Raw genomic sequence first — 24,907 nt, 5'->3', positions numbered from 1 at the left:
GGTTATGAAAAAGCATAAACATATTTTTTCCTTTCTACTTTTAGGATGTCAGTGCCAATATTGACTAGATAAGTTTAAATTTGGTTGCTTCAGTCAGGATTTGGACACCTGTTCAAACAAAACCATCAAAAAGGCACACTCAACAAATAGCTTCATTCAGGTCATCTTTAATGACAAAATGTTTATCAATTTCTTCAATGTAGCGGGAAAAAAATAAAGCAAATGAATCTTTACAATAACTACTGTTAGATCACTGTAGAGGGAAATCTCTTTGTACACCTTCCATTTCCTATTCACATCAGGCCCTGCCATCAACAATAGGGAATTTATTTTCACATCTTTTAAACACAATCTGTGTCAACATTGACTCCTGCTGTGCATTCACAATCTTTGTCCAACACTGGAGAGAAATAAAAAGGTCAAAACAAACCAAACAGGAAAGAACAATCAACAATCCACAACACCTTGTTCAAATGCTGCATGTACAAACTCAGGCAGACACATGGATGTTGCATAAAATAAAACTGAAGTATCTCTGTGGCTGAAATGAAGACAAGACTGATGACCCTAATGCGGTCACTGCTGGTACTTAATGAGTCCATATAAGTTAGAAAAAAATAAGACCTCACATTGAATTAACCTTCAAAGTTAAGTAGTGCTTGCAAATTATTTTATGGAGAGGTACATTTACTGTGAAGCCTCAGGCAGCTGTCAACAACAGGAGAGGAACAGGAAATGTAGGGTCAATGAGCAACCTGCAGATTAAGTACTTAAAAACTAGAAATTCTCTCATGGCTGTGACATCCTTTGTTGATTTTAGCACAAAGAAGTTTCATCCTGTGTTTGCTTTATCAAGACTTATTTTCATGTTCATGAAATGTGACAAATTCAGTAATTACAAATATTATTCAACACATTTTGAAAAGGCAACATTGTCAGTCACGGAGCAAGTGTTCCCATTTTCAGTGTCAAAAACAAGACGTTGCAGGTTCCATTTAGAGGCAACGTGAGGTTCACCTTTACCACTAGAACACAGTGTTGCTCTATATCTCAAATAACATGCACCTGTTAACCAAGTATTCTGCAAACAATCCATTTAGAGGAAGAAAATAATCAGCAAATCAGCAAGATGTAAAATTACTCCTGAATGACTGAAGCTCTTTCTCTAAGAGTTCCTTAGTGAAGATCTGCTGTTCGATGAGAGCTGACCTTTTCGATCCATAAAGCTACTTAAACCAGTTCTGGTTATGAAGAGTTGACTCAAAGAACAGATCACAGCCTCAGAGATACCACAGTATAGTCAATGTCTGATATCAAGGCTTTCAATGACGCCATATGTTTACATGACCTTACTGAACATGCTAACCAACTGCCTGTGTTTAAACCCATCCTCCCTTCAGCTTATTAGAACTTGATGCACATCTGTCACTCAAAGAGAGAACTGCAAAAATGATCACCAGGTACCTTCAGTCTGTCCAAACTCAGAGCTACCCTGGACTCTGTTCCCTTCACCTGCAACTTCTTCTTGTTTTCTTAGGCTACTATTGGACATTTTTTCCACTAGATAATAAATCATTCCTCTAAAATAAAAAACTCCCGATCCTTGTATAAAGGTCAATTCAAACGACTACATTTTTAATTAAATGACTATCAATCATATTTTCAATTTTTTTGGTACCGGATCTTTTCTGATCACTTAAATTCCACTCTAATATCAAACAATGAGCACAGGACCATGTAATATCTGGCCCAATCTAAAGTAAGATAGGATGCAGACAAACCAAGTGACTCACTGGAAGGACAACATGGACACAAACAGTTTGGACAGATGACTAAAATCTTCCTGGACCACACAGCACTCTCTCCCAAAACCCAGCCACAGAAATACCGTTGGTATAGGCACAGAGAGGGAGACCCAGTCTGCCTGCAGCACACTACATCCTGGTTTCCAATTACTGTCACTTTGCAAAATATTAGTTCAGTGGCAGAATATCATTTCAATTTCTAGTTTTCATCTTTTAAATCTTTCTTCAGGCAGACAGAGCCAGACTTCCTCAGTGCATTCAAGAGTGCTTGTGATTTGAAATGGCCACTTCATTCATTAATACAATGCCTTGATAAACAGCTAGTTGTAAAATAAATAAATAAAAGACAATATTACCTTAAAAAAAAAAAAGATAATCAAAATGGCTACTTTCAAAAGGCATGATCATATTTGCAGTTCGCATAGCTGGTTGAATTTGGTTGGAGCCGTGAGAATGTTGGGCTACACATGTAGGTGGCACAATCTGTGGTCAGTTCTCCCTTGTTTCAGATGATCAAAGCACACTAGAAGAGCGTGCATGGTAGAAGAGTTTGGTTTAATGCTGCGACCCTCCCTGAAAACCTACCCACTATAAACACTTGAACCCAGTTACTGGGGAAAGGGTAATATGACCTTATTCATTCTTTGAAAAGCTTGTACAAATGAGTGAAGGAGATAAGGGGGCGAGGGGAGAAACCTACAGACGGTCAAAGAACAGCCAATCAAGAACAAAGGGTGGGAGAAGGAGGGGAGAGGGGTGCATTTCTCCTGAGAACATATCAAATCTCAGGGACAAGGAGGGGAAGCGGGGGCAGGCAATCTTCTCACGACAGCAACATTTTCTCTGGCAACTGATGGCCGCTTCTCAGGCACTTTTCTTCTGTTTCAGGTTCAGAAAGAGCTGGCTGGTGGCGTGGTCAACCTCTTTCCAATGTAGACTCTGAGGGGAAGGTAGGCCAGGTTACAAATCACCATCTTTCTCACTGCAGCACGTGAATGTGACTGGTAAACTCTGCCGCTACTGTGCCAACCGTGGTGGTTTATCCTCAAGGCATTTTTTTGTGAGCAGCATGCAACATGTCCCCATCTGAGGTTGTATGTAATACAGAATTAAATCTAATTCATCTGGATACAAAGAGGAAAAACCTGAGTGCTCTGATATTAGCAAGGCTAACGAGCCCCAGATTTGAAAGAGTCATCCAGAAAGCAAAACGGGACAGGAAGAAAATTAAAAACAATCGACATATAGAGAAAACATATCAGTCAAATCCCAAATATGAATAGGGCTTGTCTCTTGCTCTCAAGTACATTGTTAATATGACTGTGTCTTGTGTATGGAAAAACTTTGACATACATTTTTCATTTGAATTCCTGAAATTACAGTCAGCCATTTGTGAAAAAACTTAGCTTGGTTCTTTTGTCACTACTTTCCTGTATTGCTGATAAAAATGCCTTTGTCCTAATCTTGTCTATAGCTCATTTATTTGCTAGTTAGCATTTGTTTTATGTACTATATTCTGAGACACTCTTCTAAAAGTATTGTTAAAGAAAACGTTGCTTTCCTTATAAAATGCAATCAATTCATACTGCACATAGTGTTTTATACAGAACATGATTTTCAAAGTTTAGGCTAATAGATAATACTAGTTGTTCAATAATACTGATTTCAAAGAGTGGTTTTCAATGTACATGTTCTTTCAATGTTCGTTCTCTCTTTGAATTTCTAAAACAAGACAAAAACAGGGTCCAGTTTTTTTCTCTTTGACATACTGATAATTTTATGTATAATAAATATATAACAACAGTAGCATGAGGGGACTTGCAGTCACAAGAGTAATAGCACTGTTTGCATTTTCCTGTTTTTTTGCATCAATTGGTCATGGAATGGGATCTGATCTTCAAAGGGTTACAGAGTCATTGCAAAGACTTTAGATATTCATCAGTCCACAGATAGACATACCATCTATAAAGAGATGATTTTGTATTGTGGCTGCTCTCCATAGAAGTGGATGCCCAGCCAAGACCACTCCAAAGACAATGCAGAACGTTCAAAGAATACTCGAGTAACTGCTAAAGACTTGAAGGGTTCATTAACATCTTTGTTTGTGAGTCAACAATATACAATATATTGAACAGGCATGGTATCTCCATGGCAAGACATCACAGAGGAAACCATTGCTCTCCAAAAAAAATGAAACAGAGGTAGAACTGTTTGAGAAGAACACACAGCACTACATGTGGCATAAAAAGAGAATCACACAACAACATGGAAACATGGAATGACCTCAGGAGAGATGTTCACACCAGATGTCCTAAGAATATGGCTGAGCTGAAGCAGTTCTGTGAGGAAGAGTGGTCCAAAATTCCTCCTGAACATTGTGCAGGTTTAATCCACAGCTACAAGAAGCGCTTGAGGTTATTGCTGCCAAAGGTGGTTCAACCAGTTACGGAAACTGTGTTTTAATCATTTTCACCACCATCATTTTAGCTGTGTTCAATAAAGACGTGAACAATCATGACTATTTGTGTTTTATCAGCTTAGAAATACTGTGTTTGTTGATATTGGTGACTGTGGTGAGGATCAGATCACATTTCATGGCCAATTTATGTAGAAAACAAGGAAATTGCAAACAGTGTCATTACTTTTTATGTGACTATAGCAATAGAACAGCAGTTTCCAAAAATGCTAATTTTGTAATTAGATCAACCCTGTGTCAATAATGTCAACAGTTAAAGCTGATATTGGATAATTATGAATATAGCGTCATTACGCTGACATCAGCCAAAACTAATGGAAATACATCAGTATCTTTAGTTTAGTTTAGTTTAGTTTAGTTTAGTAAACATAAAGAACAAATAACTAAGTCATCGCCAAAGCCCAGAACTACAGGCCAACAGGTAACTCTGAAAACTGGAGAAAAATGTTATACTGTATATGAAAAGTTAAAATAAACAGAAATATCAATGATAAAACTTGTAACCATATTCATTATAAATTACTTCATTTAAAAAATCTGTTCACCACAGAAACATACGTACGTTAATCGAAGAAACCCCACAATGGCCAAGGAGGATGATGGGATTACAACAGGTTTGATAATGGCACTCTATGCACCATGTCCAAGAAAAGACTACTGTCTGGGGTATCACTGCAGTGACAATATCTGACTGAGGAGTCAGGACTACTGAAACAAGTGTTATCACAAACAGAGAGGGCTCCTGGGAGAAAGCAGACATGCAGCCTTTCAGACAGGGGCATAACTGACTGTCTGTACAGCCCCCTCTGCTGGGCTTTATCAACAACTGAGGAACATTTTAAAAGTGCTAGATACTGTATGTTCAATACAATTTGAAATATAGAAATGTGAAGAATTTCTAACAAGAGTGCCTTCACACTAATATCAATAGTCAAACTTTTTAACACTATTATAAACCTGGGTTACATGCCCTTAAGTAAGTGACAAAACATTCTCAGGTTTTGGCTTCAGTGGACAATGTTCTGCAATAATGGAAATGCTGGTTTTGCTATAGACTGCAAAAGCATTCATATTAGTGTGACCCTTTAGAAAAGTCTGTGCTGATCATTCATTGGAAATCAGTTCATTAAACTACTTTCAGTTTTGCTGTATACTCAGTAACACTGTGACTGAACAGGTGACCTGGGGTGTTTGTTACTTACCCCAGCCCCAGAGCGAGGATATGTGACAGTAGCAGCGAGGGGATGAAGACTTTCAGGAACTCAGCAGAGAAGATGCCTCCTTTCTTCATGGCCCCAGTCTTCCTCATGCTGAGGGTTACAGAGCGTCGGGGGTGACGGAAGTGAAACTCCCTGGGAGAAAATAAATTATAAAATAAATAAATAAATAAATAAAAATAATTGAAACCCTGACCCTCAATGAAGCATCTTACCAATAGGTAATTTATGAAACAAAACTGGTTGAAGCATCTCATATGAGTTTTGTCATCTCTTTTTGTGCGAGGTATTCCTATTATTGTGTAACATTCTCCAGATCCTTGTGAAATAACAAAGCCATAATTTGGTTTAAAAAAAAAAACTTCAAAAGTTAGCAACAGGGCTTCACAGATCACTTCTGCCAGCTGCTATCTGTGCATTAGGCCAAGTTTGTTGCCATAATGACTAACCACTTTGACAGGACAAACAAGTAGCTGTGAGGGTTCAGTTGCCATGGGAACACTGCAGTGATGTTCAGAGAGATGAGACCTACTTGGGGGGAATGTTTTCCGGTCGACTAGACCAGTCAGCAACCCAATCTGAGTCCTTCATCAGGATGTCCATATCCCTCTCCTTGTCCAAGACATCCTCTTCTGACTAAAGAAACACACAGAGCAACCTTGCTCTTCAGGCTTTTCGACTACAGTGACCAATCCTTAAGAACACTTTGTACATGGATACGCATGCGGAGACTCATTCTCAAGTCAGTTGTTGACTACAGAAAACTACATAAAGGCAAGCATGACTTGTTTCTATTGTGCCCTAACAAAAGTACTAGTGACATTTCATGATGTGCAAAAGAAAGACATCCACACTGGGTGTGGCAGCCATCTCTTTAGAAACTTAAGACAGGCAGTAGTTGTCATTCACAAACACCCACACACAAAACACTTCATGGCCAGTTGTTGAGACCACTGATGCAGTGGCAACAGACTGATGGAGAACTTGAGAGGCACACAAGCTCTTACTTGGCTGTCCCTCCTGGCAGTCGCGTCCACGTCAAAGATGATCTGTCCATCATCCTGGGGACTGTGAGGCCGAGGAGGGCTGAGGGTGAAGTCAAAAATTAGAGGCCTCGGTAACAGCAAAGCCATGAAATCATGACTAGGTTAAAAGGCTTTATAACATGAAAGCATTTGGTTCCGATTAGTTGTGAGATGTCTGATTCATACACAGCTCAGGTCAAAAGTTCATCAACCAATGAAGTGTGTGATTACTTGAACACAAATCACTTTTTGGCCTTGTATGCACCTGTGTATCAAAAACCCAAAGTAGCCAAAGACTAGCAGCTCTATTATTAGCATTCTTGTCATACAAGCTTACAAATTTAGGAGTGCATGGCAAAGTCCTATTGCTCCTGTACTGTGTGTATAATGTGCACTTAACTGTGCGTCTTAGAGGGATAAGTAAAGAAAACACTTACCCAATGAACTCTGTGTAATATGAACCTAGTGCAAGGTTAGTGTTTGTGCTGATACAGTGCTCCTGACTGAAATGCTCCAACACATCCTCAGGTGACTCACTGACAGCTGACTGACCAGCTCTCTGATAAGGTCTGCTTTATCACATACAGCCTTGTGCATTATAAACATGTACATGTGATGTGGCTGGGAGATGAAGGGTCAGGACTATTTTAACTTTCTCAGTAAAATGGAAGAAGACACCATTTTATTTGCAAAAGCCAGATCAGCTCCTGAGTCAGAGTCAAAGCTGACAACATGTTGACAGTGCAGCTGTGACAGAGAAGCCACTCCTGATTTATCCACAGGAATATTAAGAAAATGGTGGACTTTGAAAAGCCAAGTTCAATATTAAATACCTCTCATGAAATCTTTATGCAACAGTTTCCCCAGTGGGCTTTTATAGTTTGAATAGAAGATGAACAGCCCGAGTGTCCAGGCTGAAAGGATTTCTCTCTTTACACCAGTTAAGCTGTTTTCTCTGCATTTTAACAACTAAAGATAATTTTCAGTTTTTACCAATTTTCACAAAGCAAACATAAAACAAAGTCTAGTAAAAGTTGATTTCATGACCACAGGCAGTTGGGAAACAACCTACACAGACTTACAACAGGTAATTATTATTATTACATTGTTAATAAGACACTGATCACATGAGCAACAATTTGATAATTCTCAATTGATTATGTGTACTCTGCATTGTTAATTTGGTACCTCTACTTGTTTTCTGCTACAGTACACCACTAATGGGGACAGACAGCAAGATGCTACAAACAGGTTTCTTCCTGGAGCTTTACATCAGATCCAAGATTATAAGGAAAACTTTGTTTCAACTTTTCAGTCTTGGTGACAATTCCTGAGCCCTCTTGTCTGTTTTGAACAACTGAATCAAACACATTACCTATTGCAGGAGGAGTTGCTGCGGCTCGACTCGTGCTGGGCGTCCAACAGGATTTTCTCCATATCTCCATTGTGGATTGAGGACGAGGATGGGACATGCTCTAACCCCCCCACCATGGCCTCCTCTTCCTCCTCCACCTGAGTGAGTGGCAGGAGGGCTGGGGCCAGGCCGCCTGTGGAGGATGACTGGGACAAGTCGGCTGCACCTCTGTTCATCTCCAGCTCCACCCAGGAACCTGTTGGGTGAAACAGAAATGCAGAACCCTGATTCAATCACCTCCATCACTGCAGTATAGCATTCAGTGTTTCTGGTTTTAGTTATTTTTTTTTTTAGCAGTAATAAAATACATGTTTAAAAAGGTGCAGGTTTAAACCATTTTTCCACCTCAAAGTTTTGTTGCCCTCTGCAAAACTAATCACTGCAAAATGTCCCCTTACTGAAATCCTCTGAGGAAGAAAAAAATGCTAAAACTACCAGAGTTTCCACTCAGAGAGACTACATCAAACCCTATTTCTATCTGAATTGCTTTTTTTCCCCCATTTTATTTGTTCTGATAACATATCTTAAATATTTGGCATGGGATGGCAACAACTAGCCTACTTTACAAGATAGTGCTTCATTTGCTTTTATGTAAACAGCTGGACTACATGTGCATGTTATAAGATGAAGATTAGGTATCATAAAACTCTATCCCAAGAGTTTATCACTTTTAGCATGTCTGGAAGTACCAGGATTGCCTGCCAAAATAGAGACTGTGTAAAGTCTGTAAAGTCATGTCAATAAACCAGTAAGCCAATATCCTGCTCAGAGCAACATCTCATATGTCGCTAGGAGCGGGCTTTTTGTCTTGCACTAAAATTACTCACATGCAAATGGGAAGCATCAGTTAACGGTGTTGTTAGACTACTAAATAAACTGAAGGAAAGTCAAACAACATCACTGTGGCAAAAGTTTGGCCAAGAGCTGTGACGTCTCATTCTTTTAATGAAGTCTCAGACCTTAATTAGTTTGTTAGGCCTGAGGCGTGTCAACAATCGTCTTTGGAAAATGTCAACTGGTGCCAATTTCACAGCTTTTCAAAAACCAAACAAACAAAAAACAAAACAAAAACTGACTCTTCAAACCTTGTGTGAACAATCAGTAGCTATGGGCTCCTCAAAGTAGATTTGTAAGAGCCTAAAACTGAAAGTTAATATCCATAATGCAGGTGAAGGCTCCAAGAAGACAGCTAAACATTCTCAGCTTGCAATTTCTACAGTGCAAAATGTAATTCTGAGGTGACAGCATAAGGAAACTGGAAGTCAGGAGGAAATCTGAAAGACCAAGAACAAAATCGGAGAGAACCGCTAGTATACTGACCAGAAACCCTATCAAAACCCAATTTGACTGCAATAAAATCTGCACAAGATTTAGCAGATTCAGAAGCACTGGTGCAATGTGGTTCCAATGTGTTTGCACAAACATGAAGAAAAGAAAAAGGTGATCAAAGCAGAGTAAATGTCCATGTAAGTGCCGTGGTTTCTTGTAGATGACTGTGATATGACGCTCTCCCTGTTTATATGCCAGCTCTGACACAGACTGGCAGCTGAGGAGAAACAGCATGCGGGAGTGGGGTTACAAATATAGAGGGGGAACAAGTTACCCAGGGCAAGAATTTGGAAAATGGCAAAAGGGTTCTTTAATATCCCATATCATACAGCTCAAAGCACCTTCTCATTCTGTCCTCACCACAATAAACAAGAAGAGGACCTCCCGAGCATGTCACATGGCCCCATAAAAGTAAGCACACATCATGTTCACATGCTGTACTACACAGGCATCATACTGTTATACCCACTATCCAAACTGTGAACTGCTCCCCCCTAAACAGGCCTCGTCCTGCGGATTACACGGCAGACTGCTAGCCAAGCTGCTGCCCACAGCCCATTGTCTCTGCTCTATGAACTAAACCCGTGTTGCTATGGTGCTGACGCTTCCGAACATTCTGGCCACAGAGGTGTTATCAGATGTTGGGTGGGTCTAGAGGTGCCAGATACTATGGGACCTCTTTAATGCTGAGGCTCAGGCAGGAGTGATGGGGGGCCGAGGATGTCTAGCATCTCAAGATCACAGGTATTACATAAAAATGTTTGGCACTGATGTGAGAGCTCCAGAAACACCAAAAATAGCAGACTCAGATAACAGGGCATGCTGTTGGCCTATTTAACTGATAACAGCGTGGTATCCCTGAACGTGCATCTCAGCGTGTGCTGTTTCAGTGTATATATGTCCAGTACACACAAATGCCACCAACAACAGCTAATGTAAATTCTATGCCTTATAAATTGTTATTCCGACTCAGTCAGATCTGACAACCACTAAGCTTTTCAGCCAAAAGCAAGAATAGGTTCACCAAAAATGGTGGAAGGATGGTGCTTTGGGGTGCCCTACAAAATAAAATCACTCTGTAATATTTACAGCCCTTTTCCAACCAGATTTGTTAATAAAATATTTAAATAAGCAGGTGAACTGTTCTAAGATGCTCATCAGGACTTGAACATAATGACAAAAGTGTCTGACAAAAGCAAGCAACATGTGATTTCTCATAGAACAAGGAGAAGATACAGCCTAACATATTGAATGTACAAAGGAAGTGTGTAACCAGGGTAAAAACATTACCAACCACAAGCTTCATGGTCAATTTTTAAAACTGGCTATCTGCTCCCATTTAAAAAAAAAAAGTTCTGTCTCTGAAATAAGAAAAATGACTGTAAAGTTTGGTTGCTGCCCAGACTAGACTCTGAATCGACCATCCACCATGTTCCTACACAGCTGTGTACTGTAACACTTCCCCCACCTTCCTCATGTCCAAAACGTCTATCCCCTTGTCACTGTAACCATAAATAGCATGCCAAGTCATGGCATCCCATAATGTGGCAAAAGTTAAACCACTGCAGCTCTCTGAACAGCCCCGTCAGACAGTAAAACTGTGCAATAAACAAGCCTTTGTTTACCTCTCAAATGGCTTATGCAAGCCAAGGTCTAGTATCCTTTGCCATTCGAATAAAATAATTCTTACGTGATATATTTATACAGTGAAAGCACTGTGTAAAAATGCTATTTGGATTACTAACCTATTCAGAAATTGATTCCAATTCTTACTGAAAGGGGTTTTCAAATCACAAATCCTGATATTCTTATACGTGCTGAAATCTGGAAATAATAAGTATATATTTATATCCTGTTGTTAATAAGGATTTCATTAGTTGTGAAGTCAGCAACTAAGGCTACGTGCAATTTGTCAGTCCCCATTTTCGCCAGAGTTCTTATCCCCATCTGGCCGTGTTGACAGCCCTAAGCCCACCTCCACCCATCCGCCCGAATCAGTTTGGCTTATTTGCTTGTCATTCAAGCTTGTTGAAAGCCCATTGGTGCAACCACTGTCAATAAACACACGGAACATAGCATTCTCACTCCTCCTCCTTCAATGTGGCTACACAGTGGAAAAAAGATTAATGGGCGAATTAAACAGCCTTTAACGATTAAAGACCCTCAACAAATATATTATGGGCTATACCAGCGCGACCACCGACATGCACCTCAGAGAAAACACAATGACAGTCTACTCCAGTGCAGCAATTTGGTAATATTTAGCTTACCGTTTAGCCCGGAGTCTCCGTTGTTGTCTGTGGAAGTAGTGTTAGCAGTGTCAGACATGGTCGTGCCTGGTGAGCAGGGCGGGTTGCATAAAAGGTTCAAGTCAGTGCAAAACGTGCACTACCTTATCTGCACACATTCAGACGTGCGATAGTACAGCTGACTCGTGTCGCCTTCTGCCCCGTCCGTCAGCAAGCGGTTAGCTGAGCCAAGGCACCGCTGCCGTTTGTTTTCGTCCCTTAGCTGGTCTGGAAGAGGCGACCGCGAGCCGCTCAGATCTTCCCGGAGCTAGGTGATGACGTCAGACCTCCCTGTTTGACAACAAAAGAGGGAGGATGAAGCCCAGTTACATAACGACCTGAAAAACACAGGCACAGGCTACAGCATGCATGAACTAATAGCATTAGTTATCGACTAGAAGCAGAAATTCGTAAGGCAGGTTGCTACTTCAGTTTACCGTAATCGAAGGAGACGTGCGTGCGCCCACGTACGCGGTACGCCTATGGTCAAATGAGGCAGATTTTAAGTAACCAGACACCGCATCAGCTGATTTTTATTAACCTTCAGTGGGTGAAGTACCACAGCTTGGTTTTCATCATGTCCATCGGTCAGATCAGGGACACATTCAGATTTACACCTGGAATGCCAGATGCATTCAATTTTTAATGGATGAAAACCAGCAGAGCTCTGAATAATTTCATTGCACGTCAGACTTAAACCACGTACTTCTCCTCCAGCTTAATGTGTCCAAATCAGTCAAATCACCTGCTCCTGTTTTTGTTATAGCTTAAACATGGGTCTACAGATTCGCCAAAATGTGATCTTGAAAATCAGATTATCATGGTTACCTAGAGGCCTCAGTATAAACATTTCTGTGATGAGATCTCAGCAATAACCAGGAAATCACAAGAATGCAAAAAGTAGTTCCTTTATTATCTTCACTGTCATAGATTACAGTTGTAGTTATAACTAGAGAGACATCAGTATAGTCTGAACTGTCTACATTTTAAATATGACGTGGAGACAACTGCTGCAAATACTTGTGCGGCTTTTTGTACCATCACATACAGTAGCAGTAATAATGTCTGCAGAAGTTTAAATGGTGACTTAATGCCTCAAATGGTTTTCAGACTGCAGTTTTACAACACAGACATCCAAGTACTTCAGTTGGTGCAATAAGAATCCAGTGTCAAATCAAAGGCTTCCCCAGTTGTAAAGTACTGCTTCAGAGCTGTGGTACACTATGGGAAGACAATACTTAGGATCACTCAAAAAGATATGTTTAAGCGTCATTCCACAAAACAGAACAGAACAAATCTGGTGACATTCTAACCTTTTTAATATAAATATGATAACCAAAATTATTATCCTTGAATAGGCTCTCTCTTAGACCAGACTGTTGTTGAAGAAAATAGGAAGCTGAGGAACCGATGCATAAAAATGTCAAGAATGTGAAACAACAAATTTAAAAAAAACAAAACAACCCAAAATGGAGTATGGACCTATTGGGCCAGTAGGAGCCTGAGGCACAGCGACGGTGAGCAGTACGACTCAGACTTTTCATCTGTGAATTCACACTTTTTAAACTCCTGCGAGCATACTTTTGTGACTCTTTAATGAGCAGAAACATGAAGAGACTCAAGTAATACTATGACAGTATACAGATGAATCCATAAAATGTGTACAGTATACACACACAAAAAAAAAAATCTTAGAAAAATAAACATTACAGTGGCACAGGACAATAAGGGGACATTCTAAATAATTGTTTATAATTTTCTACCACAAATCCATCGAGTGGGGGAGTTATAAAAATAAGTGTCTGTATTCAGAATTTGAAGTAAATTAAACGGTTACCTATGTTACCCCAGGGGAAGAAAAGGGTAAGTGGGCTGGCAAATAAACATAACAAACGGAAACAAAAAACTGGCACAGCATCACTTAAACAACAAGGCAGATATCACTCTGCCACAGACAGGCTGATGATGGGCAAGAGTGAGGCTTCCTCTGTCCACATTTAGAACAAAGTGGCAAAAGTCTGGTCACCAAGTAGCGACGGACAGGGATGCTGATTGGCTGTGTTACCACAGACCACCCTTGGTGAAGCTGCAAGGCTGCAGGTGGTACACATGACTTCACCTGCACCAGATGTCACGAAAGCTCACCTAGCGTTTAGTTCACTTTGTCCTGGAATATGTAGAGATTGTTGGTCGTCGCCACTGTGATGATGTTGTCCTGGGGATGCCAGGCAGTGTGAAGGATCTTCTTGTTGAAGTCCAAACTGTCCACGCTGATTTCATCCTTCTTGCGCTTGCCGCCTGCACACACCTTGCGAGGCTTTAGCACTTGCATGGGCTTACTGTTTTCTCGGGATGCTTCCAAGGTTACATCCCGCCTATGGCCACGGTCAAATATCCGGAAGAAGTTGTTATATGAGCCAGTCATCACCACACTGACAGGGAGATATGGGAGAGGTATGTGAGCCTTTACCACAAGTAATCGTGGATAAATAAAAGATCTTATTGTTCTCCGTGAACAATGTATGCAGCTGATATTAAAATGAACTTAAAAGTAACTTATTTCAGAATTATCACATTTTAAAAGATTGTGGACTATAAAGTTTGTCTTACAATTAGCACTTTGATGCATCACATTAAAGTTTTTGTATTTATGTTACATTATTATTAAGACTAGTATAGCTTTGGAGGTCAAATCATCTGTCACAGTATAAAAAATAAATAAATAAATAAAAAAGTATCAGCACATCAGTCTTGAAAATCGTGAAGTCACATTTCAAACAATGATAAGCAGCATCCTTTGTTTACCCCCTGCATGTCCTCACCTGTCATTGCCATTCCAGCAGCATTCAAACTTGTCAAAGATACAGTCGTTCTCGTAGAGCGAGCACAGCTTGCTCCTCAGGTACTCATGAACCTGTAATGATCAAAGGCAGATATGATGGGGCTACTAGTAAGACTGTGAAACATCTTTATTACTTAAACCTGCACATAAATTATCTACAAACTATTACTATTATATTCAGTTCATCACAATGACACAAACTTGGTTCCATACAACAGCCACCGCACAGCAACAATACACATATATAGTGCCTCGTAGTGGCTACTAGGTAAAATGACAAGAACAGTTTCAAAAAGGTGTGGTCACTGCAAAAAAAAAAAAATCTTTTATTAGTATTGTGTTTATATCAAAATAAACTGTAGAACACTATCACCATTATATACTTTAAGATGAAATGCACATTGCACGGTGCACTGGACAACACAGGCCTGAAACTAAATAACTAAATGGAAACTACCATTCAGGTGTTGGACTACCTGCTGCTCTAGCCTTTGTGAGGTCTGTGGCAATGAGGCCATCACATGGTGTTAATTCAGAGCTTACGATAACTTACTGAAAACTTGTTTATGCTTGTTTAACGTGCCGGACATCACACAATGCGCATCTGATTGTCAGCCTCACCTGATAGGTCTCCACTGGCCTGTTCTCCATGTTTAGGTCCCAAATCTTCATTGACAAGTAGTCTCTGGTCATCATGTAGCGTCCGTTGTGGCTAAACTTTACATCTGAGATGGAGGATATGATCTCAGAGAAGAAGGAGCGATTACTGGGATCTTCTGGCTCCTCAAACACTGGACAAGAGAAACAAATAATACAAGTATGAGTAAAAAGGTATAAAGTCTATCTGATGTATTCTTCACAGGTCTAGCAAGAGCTAAAGTATAGTTCAAGGGGCTTAGCACAATGCATCCAATACTTAATCCACCTGCAGTGGTAGAGATATGGTGATCAAAAGTCATCAAAGTGGATACCCACATTTGGAGTGCTTGTCACATAGTGCTGAAACCCTCATGTCACACAGACGGATGGTTCCTTTGCTGCTGCTGTAGACAAAGGTATTACACTGATGAGGGTGAAACTCTGCTGCTGTGATCACCTCTGTTAGCTCCTCCATGTTGGCTGGTTTAATGTCAACAATATCTGAAGAGCACATGGTTAAGAGGAATAAACCTTTTGAGATTAGGACAAAAGAGTGCTGTGGGGATGATGTATTTTTGTAGGCTGTAGTGGCAAGTGTCTGTTGGTGGCCCAAATTAAATCACAGTAATTCCAACCAGAAAGTTAGCATCACTCTGGTTCCCTCATGAAAAGGCCAGTCAGTTTTTTTCCATAGGCTTTCGGATTATTGCAGAAAATGAACTCTGTCACAACCAACGCTTTATGACATTTGCACGTTTGGTCAGCAAGATAATTGAAACAATTGAACACAATTTTTTATGATTTTTGCAGCATATATACAATTGCCAGAAGTAAAAAGCTATTGTTTTAGGCTATATACTAATTACACCACAGCCCCATGACTTCAGTGTCACCACCACAGCTTGTAATTTGATTTACCACACTTGCCTCTTCTACAAAATCCTTTCCTCTAGCGTATCCTGAGCTAGTGATCATGGCCGTGTCTGTTAGAATAGTCTGCAAGTTTAAACATAATGAGGCTGTGAATGCGGGGTGGTGAGTAAGACGAGTCTTCGTATTCGACCACACAGTCTCTGTAGTCTCCTTTAGCCACTTGTTAGCAACCACCTTTTTTTAACTCTCTACACACTGTGCTTATAATGCTAATGCTTAACCCTGTAAAGCCCAACATATCAAAACATAGCCAGAACATTCTAATTTTTTGGAACTGAGATGTTTATTAAACCTTTTAACAAAATCCAAAATAAAATTCATGATTCAAAATTCAAGATTTTTATTTGCCATATATGCAAAGACAGACAGTCCAGGCATATAGGAATAGAGGTGCCATATTATTTAGATTATTTCTATTTCTTTTGTATCACATTTAATACATGCGGCATTTTTGGTGATTTTTTTTTTTTTTTTGCTCAGAAACCTCATGTATCAAATGATACAAATGGTTTTATAGGGTTAATATGTGAAAAGCGGGCATTTATTAGGCAGACAAACATGCATGCATGGAAGGATACTGAAGCTGCGGTCGGTGATCTCGAGGTGCCAGAGGTTGATGCGGAGGTCGTCTGCAGACAGGTAAGTCTCATTGTCACTATTGACTGAGATAGAGTTGATATGGTAGGTGTGAGCATTGGCGAACACCCTCCGGGGACTGGCTTCCACCATGAGGTCCATGGGTATTAAAACTGGTACCTGATATAAGAATGAACAAAGCACATGAACTGAAAACGCATTTGTGTATCACAAAGTTTATAGATTTTAATTATCAGGGCATGCGTCACACAGTATTCTATGTGATTAATTCGCTGGATAAAATACTGTGGCAAGCACTAACACCCTCTCTATCAGTAGTCTGTCTCATGTGTGTCTGATGATGAGATTTGGCAAAGAAGGACCACGAAGAATCTCTCTTAAAAAAGTTGTGCCTTTATTTAAACCTCAATTACCTTTCTTTAGGTTATGTGGCAACAACAGTAAACCGTGAGCTTTTTTCTTTTTGGCTGAATGACTGAACTGTGTGTCCAGAAGGTGCACAGCTATTACAGGAGTCCAGAACTGAGCTTGAACAAGAACTGTATTAGCACAGATTGCAAGTTATGGTTATTTTTGCCAAACTTGTAACCCTTCCTGACTGCTAACACAACCGGTTTTGCATCCAAGATTGCCATGGGATGTGGAAACAATTATATCTAGCCCCCAAAATTTAAAGCCGTCCAACTTCTTTTCTGCCATTAGATGGTCTAGCAAGAGTCAAAACAAACTGACACCATAAGCCGCTCCTAACAACTCTTTGTCCCTCCTATCACATCCTGCTTCCTAGTGATGGCAAGGTTAAACAGGTAAAATACAGATGTCTGGCTGCAAATATAACGCAGCCTCTTTGGTCTGGCAGCCACCGTTTCAGACATTTGGCCATTGCCAAATGCCAAGAGCTCCTCCATGGGCGGTTGCATGAAGTGACTACTTGCGGCTCAAAAAAAATATTTCTTACAACCTTGAAGAGGTGGCAGGTGGGGCTAATTTACAGGCAATGCTTTGACAACAGGGTTGAGAAGCTTGAATAACAATAGGGGTGTCTGCAGCAGTGTCATTGTTTGGGGGGTACAGCCGAGAGCCACCTCATCCTGTCATCTTGCACCACTTGCACTTGATTTATCAGACAATGTGTAAATTATCAGTTAATGCATATTTAAGATAAAGAGCAGGTTCTATAAAATAGAGGCTTCACCTCTTGTATCTTCTATTGATTACACAAATATTACCTGTGAGGATTGACTTTGATCAACAGTAGCCAGAGGTAAAGCTCCACCACACCTACATTACACCCACACAGATGTTTCAGGTATTCTGCTTGATGAGGTATCTTTTCAGGATTTTGTGAACATGTACAGACAGAGATTTACTCGATAGTGTTGTCACACCAGTTAGGCCTGAAAAATGTAGACCTATCAGATTCTTTTTTTATACACTTCATTAGTCCTCTTGGGGAAATTCCTTACTGATGACAAAGCTGTCAGTCGCTGCCTGGCAACTAGAGGTTCACTGTCTTGCCCAAGGACACTGCAACATGCAGACTAGGGATTGAACAACAAACCTTCTGACTGGGAGACAACCGCTCTCTCCCCTGAGCCACAGCCGCCCCCTTTTAATATATACACGTATATAGTTTCAACTGGCATCCTAGCCACATGGCAGGAAATCTGAACTGCCTGCATCACCAAAGAAAGCAAAACCAGTGAGCTGGGCAGCACTGTGCTCCCCAAACTACCATCAGCTACAGTATTTGAATCCTCATATTGTTAGCTCTACTTTATAATGTTTGGAATTAACATTAATTTTTGAACAAACATGGGGGTGAGACAACTTAAGTAAAACAAGACTTTAATACTTCCAATACTCTTAATTTCTTAAAGCCACTTTACCTAATTTCTCTTTCTGCTACTGTGATACAAAGCACTGCATAGAAACCCAGCTGTGGATAAGTAAACCTTCCTCTGAGATACCTCTCAGGTTGTGTTTGATTTAAGTGCTTACCCGCAATGATGTGATAGTGTTGGGGTCTTTGTAGCGTCCATCCTCCTCTTTGAGATTATAGCCCTCTGGTCTCTTGTCTCGTTCACTGATTTTCCACAACTTAATTGTCTTATCTGTCAGAGATCAGAAAGAAAATACGTATACTTCAAGTAGCAGAACCAGCTTTTTTTTCTTTTTTCTGAAGGACAACCACGCACTTTTGCCATTCACTGACGGGGTCAACATGTACTAACTTTTTGAGCAGTGCCACACCTGTCGTCTACCAATTTCTGATGGTCCCAGAAAGGTGACGTGAGGCTGGAAACTGCATTTGAGGTAGACAACAGAACACACTGCTTATCACTATTATAATTAACACGAATATTCCTGGGAACTTTGCCATCTTGCAGTGAAAACTGCTGCAATGCATTTTCTGTGGACTCTCAAAGCTTGATTTTGACTAGTGTTTGCAAAGTGAGTGACATACTCAATAATCCCAGCTGGCACAATGTTAAAACAATTAAGCCATTATCGAGGATGATATACATCGCAGACTAATCTAGGTATGTATTCAATCACAATGACTTACCGTTCGTTGACAAGAGGAACTGAGCAGCATTCTTCTGAGGAAGCCAGCGAATCTTGTTGATCTTTTCTTCTATCTCCAAACTTTTCAAGTAGTCAAACTCAGGCTCATGGCTCTGGAAAGTGCTATAAACATTGTATTCGCTCCGGAACTGAGGGTGATTCTTATTCTGCAGAGAATCATAGGAACTGGCATTAGACAACAACAAGCTAGTGTGATCTTCTGCATTCTATATTTGATCATTTTAATTCCAAAAAGACATACTCATCATTTCAATAATAAATGACTGCTACTTTTACTAAGAATTACAATTGGATTGGAACAAACGATAGATGACAAGTTAAAAATTAAGATTCTTTGCACCTTACGTTTTTGCTTAGAGAACAGTTTCCAGAATAAAATCAGCTTTTTTTTTTTCCTTCAAGTCAAAGGCTGACCTTTTCTAAAATGGATAACCTGAGAGTCAAACATGCAGCTGTACCTCTATTTCCTGCTGGAATATGACTACACGCCCCCCCTTGTCTCCTGTGGCCAGCAGCTCCCCTGTGTGGTTAAACTCAACTGTGGATATGATGTCCGCTGCAAAAAATAAACAAACACACAAGATAGGCATTTAAATTTTTATATATGAAACATGTTCAAATTTCAAATTGGTATACAGAAACCCATCAACATCTTTTCAATACTAAAGACAGGGGACCACTTAGTTCCTGCCATCTAACTCTGGATTCGTCTTTTCCGATCGCACTAGATGGACGAGCATGTAGGCCGGAGATGAGGAAGGATGTCAGAGCACACAGGGCAAACGGAAAATGATCAGTAACCTAGTTTTTCCCCTTTTCTCCCTCTCTCCCCTCAGGCAGGATTACACATCTCCCTCAGGAGAAGATTGTTGCTTTATTATCCAAAGCTTGCTCACAAAAATATGCATACTTAGTTGACCCATTGTTGCTCAGTGGAGCAGAAGACAATGTGGAAAAAGCTGTAGATTGAGGTCTTTGTGAACGCTGTAGTCCCCGAGGCCCAACAATGGGGGTAGCACATCTGAGCTAGAGCCTCGGCTACTTCAGAGGACACAATTAAAACTGCCTGTCAGTTATGTCAGCAACAAACTAATCCTTCTATTAATTTAACAATTAAGGCTGTGAAATTAAAAAACAGAAATGCCCATTACAAATTCTATTACAAACAACACCCAACAGCAGCAGTAAAGCAACTACCTGCACTATTAAAACTCATTAGTTATTAATGGCTAATATAAGATCCTATATATATATATTATGTAAAATGTACCATTTTACACATGAGGATTACTGTGATGCAGCTGGAATGTCTTCCATTTAACTGAAAATAGACAATGTAAGACACAAAATACTAGGCTATACTACCTGAAGATTTGGATAAACATCTGATAAACACAGCCAAGAGAAACTGTATTCTTAAGCACATATAATAATTAGGCTGCTGTTAACTACTGTTCATCTTGCAGTCATTGAGACGGGGGGGGGTCAGTGTCTGATAAGCTTTCACACTGTGCAGTGTCTGATAAGCTTTCACTCTCACTGCATAGCTCACTCTCCATCACCAGCCACTTTCCCATCTGTGCTTATAAACTATCAATTTTTGGCAGTGCTCATACCTTCAGCTACATCATCATCGATTGCTCCTTTCACCTGAGAGAAGCACCACTGCATGTCACCTCCAGGTCCTGCACAGATAAAAAAAATAAATTAAATAAATTAAAAAAAAGTAAAATTCTGACAAGTTACAAGTTAAATATACTTCAATTTCAAGCTTTCTAGTCTCAGTTCTTAAGCGAAGATGACCAGGTGTCAAACTTTTGGATGATAATAATTGCGTTTACATGGACATGAGTATTCCAGTTATGATCGGGTTTTTGAAGTATTAATTTTTTTAGTTTGTGCATGTAAACATCATAACCCAATTTTAGAAAGCCAGATAAGCTCTTGTCCCAGTTTTGAAAACCCAAAAATACAAGGTGGAGTACTCCGAAAGAAACCAGGATACTGTTGCATGTATACGTTTTATCCAGATTTATTATTGTTCCAGTCCATCTGTGCAGGCATGGCTGGAGCATCCATGTGACTGAAAATAAAGACAAGCAATGTCAGCAGCAACAGCATTTAACTTTAAGAGCAATGAGGAGACAGAGTTTTGTCTTTTGGTAATGAAAAGAGAAAGCATAGAAATGCCGACTTCTTCAAATCTGTGTGGAGAAGTTATGGGAAACTGGCTTCCCGACACCTAGCCTAACAGTGGAACGGTGGAAAATCCTGAATTAAAATTACTATGTGGTCAAACATCAAAACAAAACAAGTGGGGCTAGTCCAGTTACTTTCAAATTCCTCAAAATATTGGATGACATGCTTGTCACTGTTCACATTCCAATGCAGAGGATGGAGGAGCTGGCATCAGGTTTCCCTGTCCAATGGATATTGAGCCTCTAACCAGTGAACTCCAGGTAGCATTAAGTTGTTTAAAGATTATTAACATTAGTGTGTATATATATCCTCAGTTTTGTTCATTAAGAAACAAATGGCTACAGTTAGGCTACCAAACACTTTTCTAATTATAATATAGGCTATTTATATTAGAGCTGCACCGATCGTTTGGCGGAGACGGGAAATGGGGGTGAGCGAGTGAGTGCCTCTGGAATAACTGGAGTGGTATGTCAAAACATACTGACAGAGTGTTTGGGTATTGTTTGCACATACACACAAGCATCTCCTAAAGATTTAGTTTTAGTGTACTTTCGCTCTCTGGCATAGTTGAAATATTGCTGGAACTACAGACAGACCGGATACAAAAAATTGTATGATCATATATGTGCCATAACTTCTGTAAGGCTAGCCTCCAAACAAAAATGAAACTGGTCTCATAAAAAGGTCTTTCATCTCTCCCTAAGCTAACAAAGAATTAGCTTCTATACAAGTTACCTACAAAACCACTTGTGTTATGGTACATTAAGTAGCCAACATTAGTTTACAATGTTGTGAAATACAGGCTACTTTAAATTGATTTTGAATACTCTGAGTGTAGCCTATAAATGCATCCATCAAATCATTATCTGTGGAGCCATTTAAATTTCTCTAATTTCTGATGCTTTATATCAGGGCAACTGTTAGGCCAGCAGGAGATGCTCTTACACCCAGGCTCCACTGTTAAGCACCAACAAGAACCAATATTCTGCCTTGTTTGATAATAATTTCCATCACTGGCCTCAACAGGTTCTCTATTGCTCTGTGAAGCTGTTCCTCTGTTATTACACAATTAAAACTGGTCTGTTTTGTCGACTGCAATGTCTACAGCTCTGAAGAATAACCAAGGACATTTATGAGTCACTAAGACAGGGTCGGTAGTGGCCAGGACAAAATGTTAGCACTTTCATAGATTGCCAGGATCCCTGGCAAAAGAAAACAGCACAAAGCAAACTGGTGTTTCGATAGGCAAAACACCTCAGCAATCAGTTTCAGTAACAGAGTATTGTGCAATGCCCCGGTGTTAATTTCCCCGCCCAATCGCATTTATTTCTAACAATTCTACATTCACTGTACAAGTATCAGCTGAATGAATAAATGTGAAACGCTACGTTAGTCTAGACAAATCCTTGTCTATCATGGCTTTAAGTGAGGGTGAAAATATTCTACTGAAGCACATTCATAGACCAGCTCTGACTCTTCAGTGCTTTAAGTGAGAAATTGCTCATAATATTAAGCGTTAACAGCTTGTTCAGCCTGCAGTAGGCCCAGGGTGCTAGCCTGCATGTGAGCAATGTCAAAGTTTGAGCTAACGTCAGCTAGCTTTACAAGCCAGTCAAAGCATGTTGGACAAATATGTGCAGTGGAATGGAAACTGATCATTTTGCACCTAGCAGTTTTTATTTTTCAATCTTGCTATCAGACCAAATAGTTTAAATAAAAACCGTGCACAAGTCTGCGAATCAGCCGTTAGAGCTATGATAACTTAACGTTAGCATGTTAACTGAACGTTCTATATGCTACGGATAGCTATATTTGACTAACATGGTATGCAGAGCTAGCTAACGAGACTGGCCCCGGAATAGTGGCAATGGTAAACAGCTATCCTTCGCTAGCAGCAGCTGGCTAGCCAGCTTTAGCCGGCAAGACAGGCCAGATGACCGATGACACTCGAGTCTGCTTGCAAGCTAACGTTAGCACCAACGCTAGCTAAGTTTTGTTAGCTTGTTACTGTTAGCTAACCTGACACTCGGCTCTGTCAGTGAAATCTTGCTACCGTCGGGGCAGAGAGCTTGTTGGGACAGGGTCGCCTTGTAAAATCACCGCCCTGTGCGTACTGATTATGTGTAATGATTAAATTACCTGCCATGACGAGACAGACAGTGGCGCTTGCCTCAGTCAGTCACGATCCTGCTTCCCACTCCCACGCGCTGACTCGTGGGATCTGAACTTTTCCTTCCGCTAAATCTCTGCTGTCTGTGTGCGCAAATCTTGATATCCGGTGCTAAATTTACAGTACCACCAGTTAATGCAATACTCTTCTCGATTACTTTCCTGCTCCTCCCTCTCTGTTATGTTGCTCTGTATATGAATCACTCTCCCCTTCTGTTTCTCTTGCTGCCGGCTACTTCGCATCCCACAAGTCACTTCTTCCCCACCCCTCTACGATCTCGTTTCGCACGTGACCCAGAGGGTTTTTATAATGCGTGCGTACAGAATGGCAAGAGCCTCAGGTACGCGCGTGACCATTGATGGCAACTATGGATAGAGTATTAGCATCCTCTTAGCTTACTGTTACTTGATACAAACTTTACAGAAGTATTCACATTTCTGATGTTTAGAAGAAAAAGCACAGTGTAGTTCTTCTGACAAACTGACACTGTAGCAACCAACCTTATCCAATTCTTAGACCTTAAGTTGTGCTCATATTATTTTTATATGAAAGCTTTCTCACATTGTATGTGTATATTAAGTCTAAGCTGACTACACATACCTTTTCCACAAATACACACATAAATTACCTGTATAGACAACAGGCTATAGATACTTGTCTATACATTTATTCATTACAATGTAAGAAACCATGAAAGATTGCATTCCTTGTAAAGTCCACAAGGAAAGTTGTTGAATGCTTCTCAGTTCCTTATTGTATTTGCTTCATGCTTTTCAAGGTGGGATCCAGCTTAATATTTTGCAACTTGGCAACACTGGCTGTGTTGTAAGACTATGTTTAAGACAGTCTCTGACTTTAAGTTAATGACATGATAGAAGCCTAGAGAAACAGGAGAAGTATGTATGCTAAGAGAATTATTTGGGCTGAGTTGAATCTCATTGCAAGGACACTGTCAGTACTCTCTTGAATAGGGAACAAAAATCTTACAATATCATATCACCATATTTATTAATAGCACTATTAAAATAAGTCTATTTACATTCTGACTATACACAACCCAGAATTTCAGAAAGAAATAGCTCTTTTCAGTAAGTCATACATACTGTAAAGGAGCCACTGTTTGCTGGTGGACTCTGGAGAGGAATGAAGTTGGATGCCTTCAGATGTGTAAGTCATAGTTTCACCATCGACACAGACATTTCAGATCCTTTATCTTTCTCAGAGGAAGTATGCCCACTGAAGTAGAAAAATTTTGCATAGCTTGCTAAGGAACGCATGAACACGAAGAATACCATCAAATGGCAATCCTATATCTAAAGAAGCTGAGAAGAATATTTCTCTAGCAGAAGCTTGTTCAGCTGGAGTAGAGCTATCAAAACTGCCA

General features: G+C 40.1%; 2 protein-coding genes across 2 annotated transcripts; both read right to left on the bottom strand.

The window, feature by feature from the left end:
- Nucleotides 1–1,185: 1,185 nt before the first annotated feature.
- On the bottom strand, nt 1,186–12,366 carry bnip3lb (BCL2 interacting protein 3 like b). Its single transcript, XM_020601044.1, has 6 exons — nt 11,537–12,366; nt 7,899–8,133; nt 6,506–6,584; nt 6,031–6,134; nt 5,484–5,633; nt 1,186–2,744 (listed from the first exon to the last, which is right to left on the bottom strand). The coding sequence occupies exons 1-6, from the start codon at nt 11,592–11,594 to the stop codon at nt 2,696–2,698; spliced, it is 675 nt and encodes a 224-aa protein (XP_020456700.1). The 5' UTR covers nt 11,595–12,366; the 3' UTR covers nt 1,186–2,695.
- Nucleotides 12,367–12,446: 80 nt separating this feature from the next.
- Nucleotides 12,447–23,824, bottom strand: ppp2r2ab (protein phosphatase 2, regulatory subunit B, alpha b). The gene is made up of 10 exons (XM_020601043.1): nt 23,493–23,824; nt 20,771–20,839; nt 19,613–19,710; nt 19,135–19,300; nt 18,567–18,679; nt 16,547–16,724; nt 15,372–15,536; nt 15,018–15,187; nt 14,377–14,468; nt 12,447–13,986 (listed from the first exon to the last, which is right to left on the bottom strand). The coding sequence occupies exons 1-10, from the start codon at nt 23,497–23,499 to the stop codon at nt 13,707–13,709; spliced, it is 1,338 nt and encodes a 445-aa protein (XP_020456699.1). The 5' UTR covers nt 23,500–23,824; the 3' UTR covers nt 12,447–13,706.
- Nucleotides 23,825–24,907: the final 1,083 nt, after the last annotated feature.

The sequence above is a fragment of the Monopterus albus genome, unplaced genomic scaffold (genome assembly GCF_001952655.1).
Source record: "Monopterus albus unplaced genomic scaffold, M_albus_1.0 scaffold50.1, whole genome shotgun sequence".
Taxonomy (NCBI): domain Eukaryota; kingdom Metazoa; phylum Chordata; class Actinopteri; order Synbranchiformes; family Synbranchidae; genus Monopterus; species Monopterus albus.
The sequence above is the reverse complement of the archived record's forward strand: the minus strand, read 5'-3'. Positions and strand labels throughout refer to the sequence as shown.